The 12,473-nt window shown below is 43.7% G+C and overlaps 3 protein-coding genes across 13 annotated transcripts in view; 1 reads left to right on the top strand and 2 right to left on the bottom strand.

Moving 5' to 3' along the window:
* Positions 1–3,292, bottom strand: part of rhbdf1a (rhomboid 5 homolog 1a (Drosophila)) — a 36,476-nt gene extending 33,184 nt beyond the window's left edge. Inside the window, exon 1 of one of the 4 annotated variants that reach the window (XM_030380382.1) lies at positions 2,935–3,292. The gene's annotated coding sequence lies outside the window, so the exon portion shown is untranslated. Of the gene's footprint in view, positions 1–2,514; positions 2,876–2,934 lie in introns of those variants that run through there. The other 3 variants (XM_030380336.1, XM_030380363.1, XM_030380354.1) reach the window with 3 other exon arrangements.
* On the top strand, positions 1,669–11,257 carry mpg (N-methylpurine DNA glycosylase). Of its 6 annotated transcripts, none has more exons than XM_030380431.1 (3): positions 1,669–1,869; positions 9,827–10,031; positions 10,475–11,257. In XM_030380431.1, exons 1-3 carry the CDS (start codon positions 1,741–1,743, stop codon positions 10,906–10,908), a joined length of 768 nt encoding a protein of 255 aa, XP_030236291.1. In that variant the 5' UTR covers positions 1,669–1,740; the 3' UTR covers positions 10,909–11,257. The 6 variants fall into 6 exon arrangements, with proteins under 6 accessions (XP_030236291.1, XP_030236328.1, XP_030236308.1 ...); XM_030380468.1 differs by lacking the exon at positions 1,669–1,869 and adding an exon at positions 3,454–3,588; XM_030380448.1 differs by lacking the exon at positions 1,669–1,869 and adding an exon at positions 8,780–9,545.
* A 335-nt stretch (positions 11,258–11,592) lies between these two features.
* nprl3 (NPR3-like, GATOR1 complex subunit) overlaps positions 11,593–12,473 on the bottom strand; it is a 10,978-nt gene continuing 10,097 nt past the window's right edge. For 2 of the 3 annotated variants that reach the window (XM_030380399.1, XM_030380408.1), the window contains exons 12-13: positions 12,453–12,473; positions 11,594–11,922 (exon numbers count right to left, since the gene is read on the bottom strand). The exon at positions 12,453–12,473 is cut by the window's right edge and continues 172 nt beyond it. In XM_030380399.1, coding sequence (XP_030236259.1) covers positions 11,748–11,922; positions 12,453–12,473 — 196 coding nt within the window. In that variant the 3' untranslated portion in view covers positions 11,594–11,747. Of the gene's footprint in view, positions 11,923–12,452 lie in introns of all 3 variants that reach the window. The other variant, XM_030380393.1, reaches the window with a different exon arrangement.

Genomic DNA, 12,473 nt, shown 5'->3' with positions numbered 1-12,473 from the left:
CTTGGCATTCTTTTGCAGCTCCATGTGTTTGTTTGGGTTCATCAGGTGTGCGTAGAAGCAGTTGTAACCTATCTTTTTCGACGCAGGAAAAAGGAAGGCTTATTGTCTCCGAAAGGTAGCAGAACAAGTCCGGTGGCATGTCCTACCTCGCGGGATACAGTTGCCTAGCCCCTCCATTTACAACATTTACATACGATTGTGGATTTTAATCACAGCCCGCAGTGACTCACATACCAGTTTAGGAGTTTGCAGCGAGACATTACAAACACTGTACTATTTAAAGTGACTTGCTCGTTGGGATACGACAGCTTTTATATTTAAATGGTTACATATCTTTTGCAGAGACGTTTAATGATCTATCTATCTATAAGTGAGTTGGTACCAATACAGATATAGGCCTGAGCCATAGTCAAAATACTATCAAGGGAGACAGGTTGACCCAACATGGGAGACACTCATAAGACACAGTTTCAGAATACGTTGCGGCTGATGCGGCTTTGTGTTTAGACAAGCGTTCTTTGCACACATGGAACTATTCAGAACAATGACGCCCATTTAGTGTGGATTCAGAAAGCCCCTTGTCCAGAGACTGAAGGAAATGACCCACACAACACGAAGACAACTCCCATATTTCAACAAAAAAAGAGAAGGGACTATTCCGGAAATGCCAAGACTATTTTGAATTTAAAGAGATACTGCTTTGCCTCCTCATGAACAGAAAGACATGACTCCATCTTGGTAATGGAAACGAAGTGAAGTGTGTTACTGCATCTTGAAGTAATTAAGGCATCAACCAGATTCCATCACCTACTCACGCTTGTGCTCCAGGGTACTTTGACACATCACATATGTAATGTTTCTGGTGCACATGGTTCAATAAAGAGATGGTGGAATCTGTTTGATACTTCTACTGATATAACGGACAGGTCATACATGCACGTCATAGGCCTACATCGTGCTCAACTCTGGCTCCAACGTAACTGTCCATGATGTCACTGCAGAGCGCAGTTGTTTGAATCTTTTCAAAATATATAGGTTTTTTTGCCATAGAAAAGTCATGGGAAAAAGATAATGCAAGTATCACAAAACGACCCGTTTCAGTGATCAGGGTACCGGGCCAAGGGAAGTTATTGCGCTGTGTTCCTTTTGAATACAACACGATTGCACGGCACTGGGGCCATAACCGACAGATGGACGGATAGTACTCAGTGACTCATGAATGCATGAATGCATGACTACAGTACCATCTACCCACCAGCCCTCCCTACCTCCTCCTTAGGCTCCAGTCTCTTCAAACATCCACACATACCAGCTAGTCAACAAAAAACAGCCTAAGCTGCTGACATCAGTCCTCAGTCACACAATCTTTTCATTTATTTACGATGATTAGTATAATTTGTGTTGTATCACACACACTCCGCCAAATATCGCATCCACACATATGACTCACACAATATAAAAAATACCCCCTCAGAGGCAGTTGGCGAGGACACGCACAGACACACACACCCAATTGCACACAATCACACACACACACACACGCACGCACGCACGCACGCACGCACGCACGCACGCACGCACGCACGCACACACACACACACACACACACACACACACACACACACACACACACACACACACACACACACACACACACACACACAAGATGAGCATGACTGACCGACTCTATCAGGCATCGCGCCCGCTTGCTTTATCGGTGGGATTACATCACCCACAGTCATGAACACTCCACCCATCCAACAGATTGTGTTTCAAGAACACTGGGCACAAAACTTGGGGGGGCCCGGCCATGTGGCCCCTGCTACCGCAAGCACTGTCTGCCAAAATAACTCAGCAGATTCAAATACAGTAAGTATAGAATTTCATTATAGACTGATCGGGTAGGTTATTGGACGCTGTAAATAATGAAGTCCGATTTTCGGTATCAATATAGTGAGTTGTGGAATGTATATAGGGAACATACAGATCAAAAAATACGTCGGAAGAATAACACTATGACAATCAACCATGTTGCGTTATTGGTGTCACTGAAAGACATGGATTTACAAAGTTTCGAAAATATAAATGCACTGTAACATAGTCTAGATTACGTTTCCATTGTTAGAAATCTGATAAACATAATTTTGATGATGATTATTTATTATGGTTATCATCCAGATAGTTAGCCTATTGATTAGGACGCAGCTGATGCCACCGACATGTTGATATGGAGGAGTTAAGGTGTGAGTGAGAAGATGAGGAGGACACGGTTATGAGCATGAAAGCATGAAAGCATGAATAAATACTGAGTTGGACATTACATTTTAGACATTCTAATCCTCTTTTGAAGATGGGATAGATTGCATGATGATGACTAATGTTGTTTTTTTTCAGAATTGAACAATCAAAATCTTTTGACAAAATACAAAGAACGTGGTGGAAAATGTCAAACCCATTGCTTGAGCATGCTTGTAAAAGTGAAATGTCAAAAGTTTTAATTGGAAGTTATTTTACCTGCTTCAGGTCCCGTCACCCTCGGGCTCAACTCATTGTCTATAACAACCTGATTCTCGTACTCCCTACATACACTTTAGAGTGCAATACTTCCCTGATGCATGTGGACCAGTATAGACAATTTTACCATACAAACGATAAGTCAACACTACCAGACAACGTTTCACGTTGTTTAAATCATCATTTGCAAGGCAAAGCGCATAGCATTGCACTGCATTAACGATGCACGTTCCATGTATCTCTCCATGTTCCGACTGTATCGTTATTAAAGCTGATACAGCGAATAATAATCACAAAATATCGCGTTTGGCTCGCCGAGCCGCAACCGAGCGCACGCGAGTCTCGTGTCGGCCTCCTCCCGCGTCCCACATTACGAAAGGCGTGACAAGAAATGGTCAAGAAAAAAACGAACCAACTTACCCCTATAATAATCAGCTCAGGCAAGTCAGTCCCGGAATGAAAAAATCCTTTCACGACGCTTTTCCGAGGCAGGCGTGTTAGATGTTGATTTGTCACATCATTCTGACAAGGAACCAAAATATAACGTGATACAGTTTTTTGACGTTGAACCAAGCACCGACCGTTTTGGTGTCAATGGACTGAATGGTTTAAAATCGACACAATCCAGGATCGAGCCTGATTACGCTACGGTCCGGCTTCCATTCCTCGACCTATGGACAGAACATTCCCACACTCCATGGATCCACCGGGTAAGTTTTCCTCTGCCTGCCTGCCGGTTGTAGCCAATTCAGTTTCACTAAAGCGCGAGCCCCGCCCTTGACTGGAAAATGCAGCTAAAGCAAGCCTGTCAAGTCAGCCCAGCCAATCACAGCGCGGCAGGGAGTAGCCGCTTCTCACACGGAGCTAAGCGTTGGAGAGGTGAGCCGGTGTGACTAAGCAATATCCCAATTTCGGGGGGTTCTAGTGTCTTGGGAGGGAGGAAGTCAGAGGATATTAGATGTGTGAGAAGTAATTTTGAAAAATAGCTTTAACACCTGATATCTCCGTTGGGGATATTACATTCGCAGATAGGCCTACGATTAGTTTTATTCCTGCAGACCACCACACGCCCAGGTATGCATCACAAAATAATGTCATGTAATTTAGAGTTAAAGTCTTAAGAGTTCATTTTTTATTAGAGACATCCACAGCGATAGAACGATCAATTTATCTTTTCCATTAAGCCATAAAATGTGCAGTCATACGCGAACCACAGAACACAGGTCTAACGTGTCATCCTACATGTCTACTTCCTTAGGTCAAGATTGTACTGACTATTTCTGACGATAAAACCGACCTAAAGAGGTTATCAGTGTCCAGTCAGTAATATGATTATTAATTGTGCCAAGTAATAAAGGGATAGGCATGTACACACATAAAATCTCTTGATTCTACAATGTAGCAATTTAAGCTTTTTGTTTTATTTTATATACATTTTATGTATAGGCTACTCCGATTCTTGCTATTTTTGGGTAGCATCTTCATGTAATCTAATTGTGAGGCAATTTGGATACAAGTGTCAGCAAAATAAATATAACCTTACGTTCCACATCAATGCCTATACTTGGGGCAAACATTGTGTACAACTGCCATACTAATCATTAAAAACAAGGGAGCGTTACATAATAGTGACATTTAATACCAGAAACTCAGCCCTGGGTAAAATTCCTGAAAATAGCATTTTGGTGTGCGCTGCATTCCCTTACACTCTCATCATTGTGTTTTGAGATTCCTTCCATACTTGCCCTGCTGGGATTTTCCAGTCATGTCTTCATCATTACTCACACAGTAGTCACAGAGGTGTCGCTTAGTAACTGTGTAACAGCCTGAGATTTAAGCCAAAACATGACCCTATGTAGGCCTGCTTTACATTCCACTGGGTTTTGTTTTGTTTATACATTGGAAACAAGGTGTTATTCCAAAAAGCAAACATACATAACATAAAAAAATGTTTTATGTTCTAAAGATGAAACATAAAATGCATAACATAAAACAATGTTTTATGTCAAACAATGTTTACATAAAACACTAAAACGCTTGCATAAAACGTTTATCAAAAAACAAAGTTTACATAAAAAACCTAAAACATTGTTTTATGTTGTATAGGCCTATATGTATAATTGCAAGCGCAAGGGCAGTCCGTTCACCCAATACCTTTCTCCTTTAAGGGCAGCTCTTCTGTCTTCTTCTGTCTGGCAAAAATAAGCTCCCAATGTGTTCAGGGGTTCAAGGGCCCGACGAAGTGAAACGGAAGTACTCCACTCTTTTTCACTCAAATGTAATAGCGTGGCGTTTCAAGGCCCTTTCCATCGGGAAGCGTTCAGAGAGATGGATACTGAACAGCCTGCGCCCTCTGGGAGCCTTCAAACAGAGACAGAGAGAGATGGATGTTGGGATGTGGAAGGCTTTCACAGTGACGCCAAGAGGCGCCATTCAGGTCGTCTCCCCCAGAGGAGGTTGCCAGGCAAAAAGAGATCCCTCTGTATATTCTGGTTTCCCTATTGGCCGCATATCCTCAGAGTTCAGTCATACAGCTGGCAGCTGTACTCTGTTTATGGTTCAATTGTGGCAACAGTCATTCAGGATTTTTTATTTATTTTTACCATAAAGAAACAATAACTTAGCCTTGGCGGGATAGGAACGCTGGGTGTACTTGGGGTGGTACTATGCAAGTTGTCATGAAGGGGAACTTATAGCTGGGGCAGATGTAATTAATGTCTAATGGAGAAAACAGACAGCACTTTGGTTCATAATGGCCCCCTTGTATTGAACAGCAGTGCGAGCATGTGACCATCTCAGGAGATACAATGTGCTCTTCACATTGAACTCGGAACCAGCATATCCCGTGTAGGGGTAGTAACACACACAGTAACAAGCAGGCAGGCGCACACACACACACACACACACACACACACCCACACACACACACACACACACACACACACACACACACACACACACACACACACACACACACAAATACACGTCCACACACACACACACACACACACCTAACACACAGCCAGTTAGAATGTTCCCTGGGGCAAGGATACCAGCAGCTACAAAAAGCAGAACTATAATGCTAACACATTTCTTGTGAAGACACAATTGAATGAGGGGATTAATCTGTGCCAATTGTCTGTATGATTAATATATATCACTTGCATCTACCGGCGCGATTAGGAAAATAACAATAGCACCAATACAACAATACAATACACAAAAAAGCATGGAAGAAATACTTAAAAGCAAATAGTTTAACCAAATACGCAGTGATATCAACGTTCGTTTCACTGTAGTTGAGCAATGTGACGCCCGATGAGGGGCTTATTAGGATGAGCAGTAATTAATGGCGGACTCTTCCCTAGGGCTTGAGGAAGGAGGATAGCCAATAGAAAGAGAGGTGAAGCCGGGGCGCATGGAGCAATTAAACTAAATGACACAAGCCCTGCACGAGCTCTCCAGTCCCCCTCTGAAGGCCCATCAATCACATCCAGATAAAAGGGTCAACGGAGAAAGGGGGGATGTTTAACCGAAAAAGAACATGGCGAGATGACCCATAAACGGTTTCCTCTTTCCCCTCAACCAATCAGAGAGATGGAGGAATGGCTGAAATGGAAAGAGGAGGTAGAGACGCAACTGCCTACTCACAGGTGACATTTGGATTACTCATAAAAACAAAGTTGGAATAATAACAACTTTGAAATCTGCTTGTCATTTAGTTGACTAACTCACTGTTGGTGATTACAAAGAGCATCACATTAGTCAAGTTTTGCCGAGTTGAAGTAGGTATATAGGCCGGAGGCCGGATTAACCATTAGGGCAACTGGGCACTTGCCCAGGGCCCGTGACATCAAAGGGGCCCTTGACAAGGTTTTTTTTTTTTCAAAGTGCAAACATACATCTACAGACACCACATAACACGACAAAACCCAGATACGTGTGACAGACATGTAACATATACCAAAACATAAAGAATTATACGGGGACAAGGACAGATTACAAGAGGGTTTGGGGAGGTGTTTGTGAGAGGGAGAGAGTGAGTGTGTGTGTGTGTGTGTGTGTGTGTGTGTGTGTGTGTGTGTGTGTGTGTGTGTGTGTGTGTGTGTGTGTGTGTGTGTGTGTGTGTGTGTGTGTGTGTGTGTGTGGCCAGATGCTTTCCTCCGGCATCTCCGACCCCCAACGCGATAGAGGTCACACCCGAAGCACCTTATCCCCCCTGATGAACCCCCCCCTCCCCAGGGCAGCCGGCCCTAACAGCCATTAACAGTGGTAATGGAGGTGAGGCCTTGAGCCTTGTTGCCCAGGGCACAGAAAATTGTTAATCCGGCCCTGTATATAGGAGATACAATTTGGCCTATTGAAAGATACATTAAACGTATTTATATACACGCATGGGAGGGGTGGGGGAGGGTATCTTGCGCAGCTTAAGGATGTCTAGAGATAGGCTGGAAAAAAGAATCTAGAAGCGGAAACAAACACCCTACTCGTTATCTTGCTATTGTGTAACAATGACTCAAATGCATGTGACATGTATTTTGAATGTGTTTTTCTAAATGTGGAAATAACTGGCAAACGCCATTCGTCTTGTGCTTTAAGCGAATTCAGGTCAAGCAAAGGGGGTGAGGAGGAGGACGTGCTCACAACTGTGTTTCACAGAGGTCTACTGCGTATTTATTTTTATTTTTATTCAACCTTTATGTTGGGTGATAAGAACTGTGACAAGTTGCCGACAGCCTCCCCTTCACTCTCAGGCTGACATCTAGGAAAAACTAGTGTGAGGTTTGGCAAGGGGACTCCAACGACGAGAGTGGGCCAAGCCTATTCCGAGGTCCCTGTTAAGATGTTCATTTGAGTTAGATGCTTGTTGTTGATTTCATAAAAACAAAAAGCAACCCAGATCTTTGGGATCCCCTTGGTGATTCAGCGGGATGTTAAAAATTCTGTGTCAACTCTGAATCGAGATAACAGATGTTGCAATTCAGCTGTGTGCAGTCGGAGCGGAAGATAGTGGTGGTTTCTTAGGTTGACCCGAAACCGTACTACAACAACAGCCGTGGTCTTTCTTGCAAAAGGCATAACGTATAGAATTACTAACCACAATGATTACAAGTATAGATATAAATCGTGTACTTTAAAATGTCTCTTGCGCACACACATGCAAGCGGACGCAAATGCATGAATACACGTAGGCCTACATACACACATGCATTAACACAGAAACAAAGTAGGCAAAAATTGTCTACAGACTACAATCCGCAAAAAATGCAAAATTGTATCAGATCATTTGTCTTCCAGCGTGCTCACAACATGGCACTTGTTAATATAACACACATTCATATTAAACCTTCGACATCTTTCAAAGTGTTACTGGAATGTACAACTTTTTTTTTTAAAGCAAAAGCCTATCCAAACAAGCCCAGTATAGTCTTTATGCATAGCTTTAAATAGTTACAGGGAATCATCTCCAGCGTAGGAGTAGGCTACTGCCTGCATAACGTCTACACACACAAATCGAAAAACAAGTTCTGCAGTGGTGGATTGATTGAGGTTTGCTGAGGTGTAGATTGTAATGGTATATAGTGGGTTTTTACTATGTGTACTTTCTATTATTGTAATTTATACACAGTGTAGGAATAATCTATGATGTAATTAAAACAGCACAGAGGAAGGATGTTTGAGATTTACTGGGAGAAAACGTTAATCCAAGTCTATAATTTACCTGGTTTAACTGAGTTAGATAATAATAGGGCTTAACTGTCCCCAAAGCACATTTTTAAACGTTTGTTCTACTCTCTGAGAATAAGAGGCAAAAGAGCTATTTGACTTCTGACTACACTACCGTACACGTCCCTGTGAGAGGCAAAGATGTTTTGAAAACAAGTCTATGTTTAGCCTATACTTAAGAATATATTCTATGTCATGAGTGTTCTTCCAAGCAAAACAACAGCACATGATATTCAAATATAAATCAGAGGCACTGTTTTTAACCGTTGGGCCTATATGAGTCTATAACTGCACTGTGTGCATGGAGCGTGGCAGAGAACCAGGCCCGCTCAGGCACAATGCCCGCTGCCTGGGGCCAAATGGCACTGTCCACCTCCTTGGAAGTGCCAGGAACACCATTGCTATGTATAATGTTTTAATGTATTACTATAAATAACTATGCATTTTCACACAATACAATTAGGGCCGATTATAGACCAGTCGGAAACACATCAGGATGCAAGTTTGCTATTTTGTCTTAATGTCAAATTTATAAGATTAATAAATGACTAACTATAAAATAAATAAATATGTTGAATAGGAAATTACATAATTTAATTAAAGACATATGACCGTCTCTATCGCTCGGCAAAAATAATAAAGCGTTCCCTTTAAGAAGAGAGCGTAATACATTTACTTCCTGTCTCCTTAAAAACAGCTTGTGTACTAGTTTAAAACTCTGTAGACCTAACCATATTTTACTGCCACTAAATGCACATTTCGTTGGGTGTGACTCGCGTAGGCTGGTGGCATGAGCAGCAGTTAAGATCTTGTTACCATTTCACAACATTGTTAAAGCACCCAGCGTGGTGCTTTCTGCACAGCGGTGGGTATCTTTATATAATTTGCTAGTTCTCTAATCACAGCCGCTTAGCCTGCAGGGAAAAAAACACTATAGTTACAGATAAGAATGAGAATTCACAGCGATTTAGGTAAAAGGAAGATTTAAAAAAACTTGACCCAGCCTTACTCAGGCTGGTTAAAGCGAAACAGTTTCATGGAAGGAAGAAAGAGGAAGATGCTGTCAGCAGCATCGTCACCTAAGCGAACCGACACTAAAAATAATATACAAGTGCCTTCATCTCACTTAAACTCCATTACGTGCGAAAATAACGAAGCCACATCCCGAAAAGAGCGGAGTCGTTATTTCAAAGGGGATCGAAACGAGTCAAGACTTGGAGAGAACTTTTTCAACCAGCCTTGCATTGCTTTGGCCAAAGCCCTCCTTGGCAAGGTACCTCGGTTCTCTGCTCTGCTCATCAAGTGTGGGTGAATATCATGTTCATAACTGAATAATGCAAACACTTGTCAGTGGGTGGTTAAGGACATGAAGTACCTATTGGAAATGCATATTATGCCATTTGTTGAATTCTTCCCCTTGAATTCTTTCCCCAACACTACAGTAACGTAGTACAACAACATTAATTGCTTTACACACTCAAAAAATACATTGTTCATTTATTCTGCTCTATAGATGGCTTTCTAATGGTGTCATCTCCGGGGTGTCACCTATTTTTTATCACATCCAGTGTTGTTCTGTTACCAGGTGTTGGTGCGGCGATGTGCAGATGGCAGCGAGTTACGTGGGAGGGTGGTGGAAACTGAGGCATACCTTGGGGGCGAAGATAAAGCCTCTCACTCAGCAGGCGGCAAACGTACAGAGAGGAACACAGCCTGTTTCATGAAGCCAGGAACAATCTATGTTTATTCCATCTATGGCATGTACCTCTGCATGAACGTATCCAGTCAAGGTAACAACATAAGCAGCACTTCCCTTGGAAGTATAGGCAGGTCCTTACATTTTAAACGCTAAAGAAAACATTTTAACTCACTGCCCACATTCACACTGTTTGAGTGGGTTTGTTCTCTTCGCCTCATTAAAAATACATTCCTAAAGCTGTGTAGCCGCATTCACCTTCATGTGCGGCTGCCTGTGATTATGACTCAAAAAGAAAAGTGTCTTAAGTGGTTTGGTGTGTTTTTAAATCTTCTAGTTTTTGGCACAAACTCGATTTTCAACCTACTTCTGGCATTTATGGGCTACCAGGAAGGAGACAGAGCGGAGCCCTGCTGACTGACATACAGTGTGTGTGTGTGTGTGTGTGTGTGTGTGTGTGTGTGTGTGTGTGTGTGTGTGTGTGTGTGTGTGTGTGTGTGTGTGTGTGTGTGTGTGTGTGTGTGTGTATGGTTCCAGGGGAGGGCGCCGCAGTGCTCCTGCGCTCCCTAGAGCCCCTCCAGGGTCAGCCCGTCATGAGGCAGCTGCGGGCGCAGGCCAGACGCAAGGCTACGGCTCGGCCCCTGAAGGAGAAGGAGCTGTGCAACGGCCCCGCCAAGCTGTGCCAGGCCCTGGACATACCCCGCCTCTTCGACCGGCGGGACCTGGCCCGAGACCCCGACGTGTGGCTGGAGACGGAGAGCGATGACCCGGGCTTCAAGGGGACGAAGACTGCAGAGGCTGGGGATAGGGGGGCGGTGGTGGTGGTGGTGGCGGCGTCCAGGGTCGGGATAGAATCCCACGGGGAGTGGGCGAAGAAACCTTGGCGCTTTTACCTCCTGGGAAACCACTGTGTGAGCGTGGTGGACCGGGCGGCGGAGAGACTCGCTCTCGACGGGGGCCATGATGAATGATTTAGGCTAGGGGTGGGGAAGAGGGAGAAAGACAATTAGCAGGGTTTCTCTCCACAAGTTATGAAGGCAAGCTGTGGGCTTGATTGGTTTGCCGCCTGTGCACCGTAATGGATTGTGCAGTCGGATGCCACGTGGTTCGGAACTTTGTGTATTTTCTCCCGGGAGAAATACATCATTTTGTACAACTTGGGAGGATGCAGATTCATTCTATTTTTGGGTTATTTGTATACAAATCAATCCCGACACATCTGAACTGTTGTCTGTTAAGAGAAATTCAAAGACGAATATTCAAGTGTTTTGTATGTACATATCAATATGTAAAATACAATATACAAATTTAAAAACGTTATGTGGTCTTTATGTTAATAGAAAGCTTCATTCAGAAAAGCGTTCATATTCAATTTGCTTTCTAATCTGTTTTTGCACTTGTATTTGTTTTGTTAACAAATTTATTTCACAGATGTTTGAACTTACTCACTGCTCCCAAACGCTGCGACATCATGTTTGATGTGGAGCTTTTCTCTTCCTCTGCTTACCCCCACCCCTCCTGGGATCGCTCTGGGATGGCAGCTTTAGAGGCCCGGGAAAGATCTTCACAGAAAGTGCCCCTGCGGTGTTCTTGTTACAACTAAACACTCAAACATCTGCGTTTAGATCCAGCCAAGTTTCAAAACACGATTCAAGTAATATGTATAAAATAATTTATTCACGTCAACACATTAATATGTCATTCCCCGGAAGGCAAAAGTTTTGACACATTGTTGTGCGTAGTCGTCTCTCGTTGATGGAGATGTTCCAGAAGCAGAGCCTGCTTCCAGTGTGGCAGACCGGGTTCCCCTTCACGCTGTAGCCTCCGTGGGGGACTGGAAGATGGACACGATGGGATCCTCGTGGTTGGTGACAACAAGCACGCTGCGGAATTTGTCGAACAGTGTCTTGAGCTGCGAGCGGCGCATGTTCTCGTTGTACATGATCTCCTCCAGATGGTGGTGACCTCGAAAGTAGTGCAGCAGCCTGCGCTCCACAGGAAACACGTGACAGGAGGACACAAGTCGGGTGGGGTTAGGGAAAGGTTTGCCTCGCCGAGGAATTGATTTGAAGCAAACAGTGTCACTTTAAGGATACGATGACAAACTGAGCAAAAACATTCAACATTTAAGACAAAGTGGGGTCCGTTATACCAGTGGGGAACTGTTTAACTACCGTCCAAAACTCTAAAGCACACGGTGTATAAATAAGATTTGACACTACCTGGCTATAGGCAGATTTGTCCTATGTACCTACATTCCTTTTCAGCGGAATCGACCTGGGCCCCGTTTACCCGAGGATGCTTGCGGGTAAAAACAACAAAATATTTCATCGGAAGTGCCTTTCGTTTAGACGGTGACGGCGTTTTTTGGGGCTTAAAAACGCAAAAATCTGAAACCACCCTCCAGAGTGGAAAACTTGAATATGCTCCGCCGTATCGCTTCCGTCTACACTGCCAAGGGGGGGGGTCCTTGGTATTTAGGAGGGCTGTTGGGGAGCCCCTTGGCGTGGGTTACCTGGCGAACAGGCGGAGGTCC

This window comes from Gadus morhua, chromosome 2 (genome assembly GCF_902167405.1).
Source record: "Gadus morhua chromosome 2, gadMor3.0, whole genome shotgun sequence".
Classification (NCBI taxonomy): Eukaryota; Metazoa; Chordata; class Actinopteri; order Gadiformes; family Gadidae; genus Gadus; species Gadus morhua.
The sequence above is the reverse complement of the archived record's forward strand: the minus strand, read 5'-3'. Positions and strand labels throughout refer to the sequence as shown.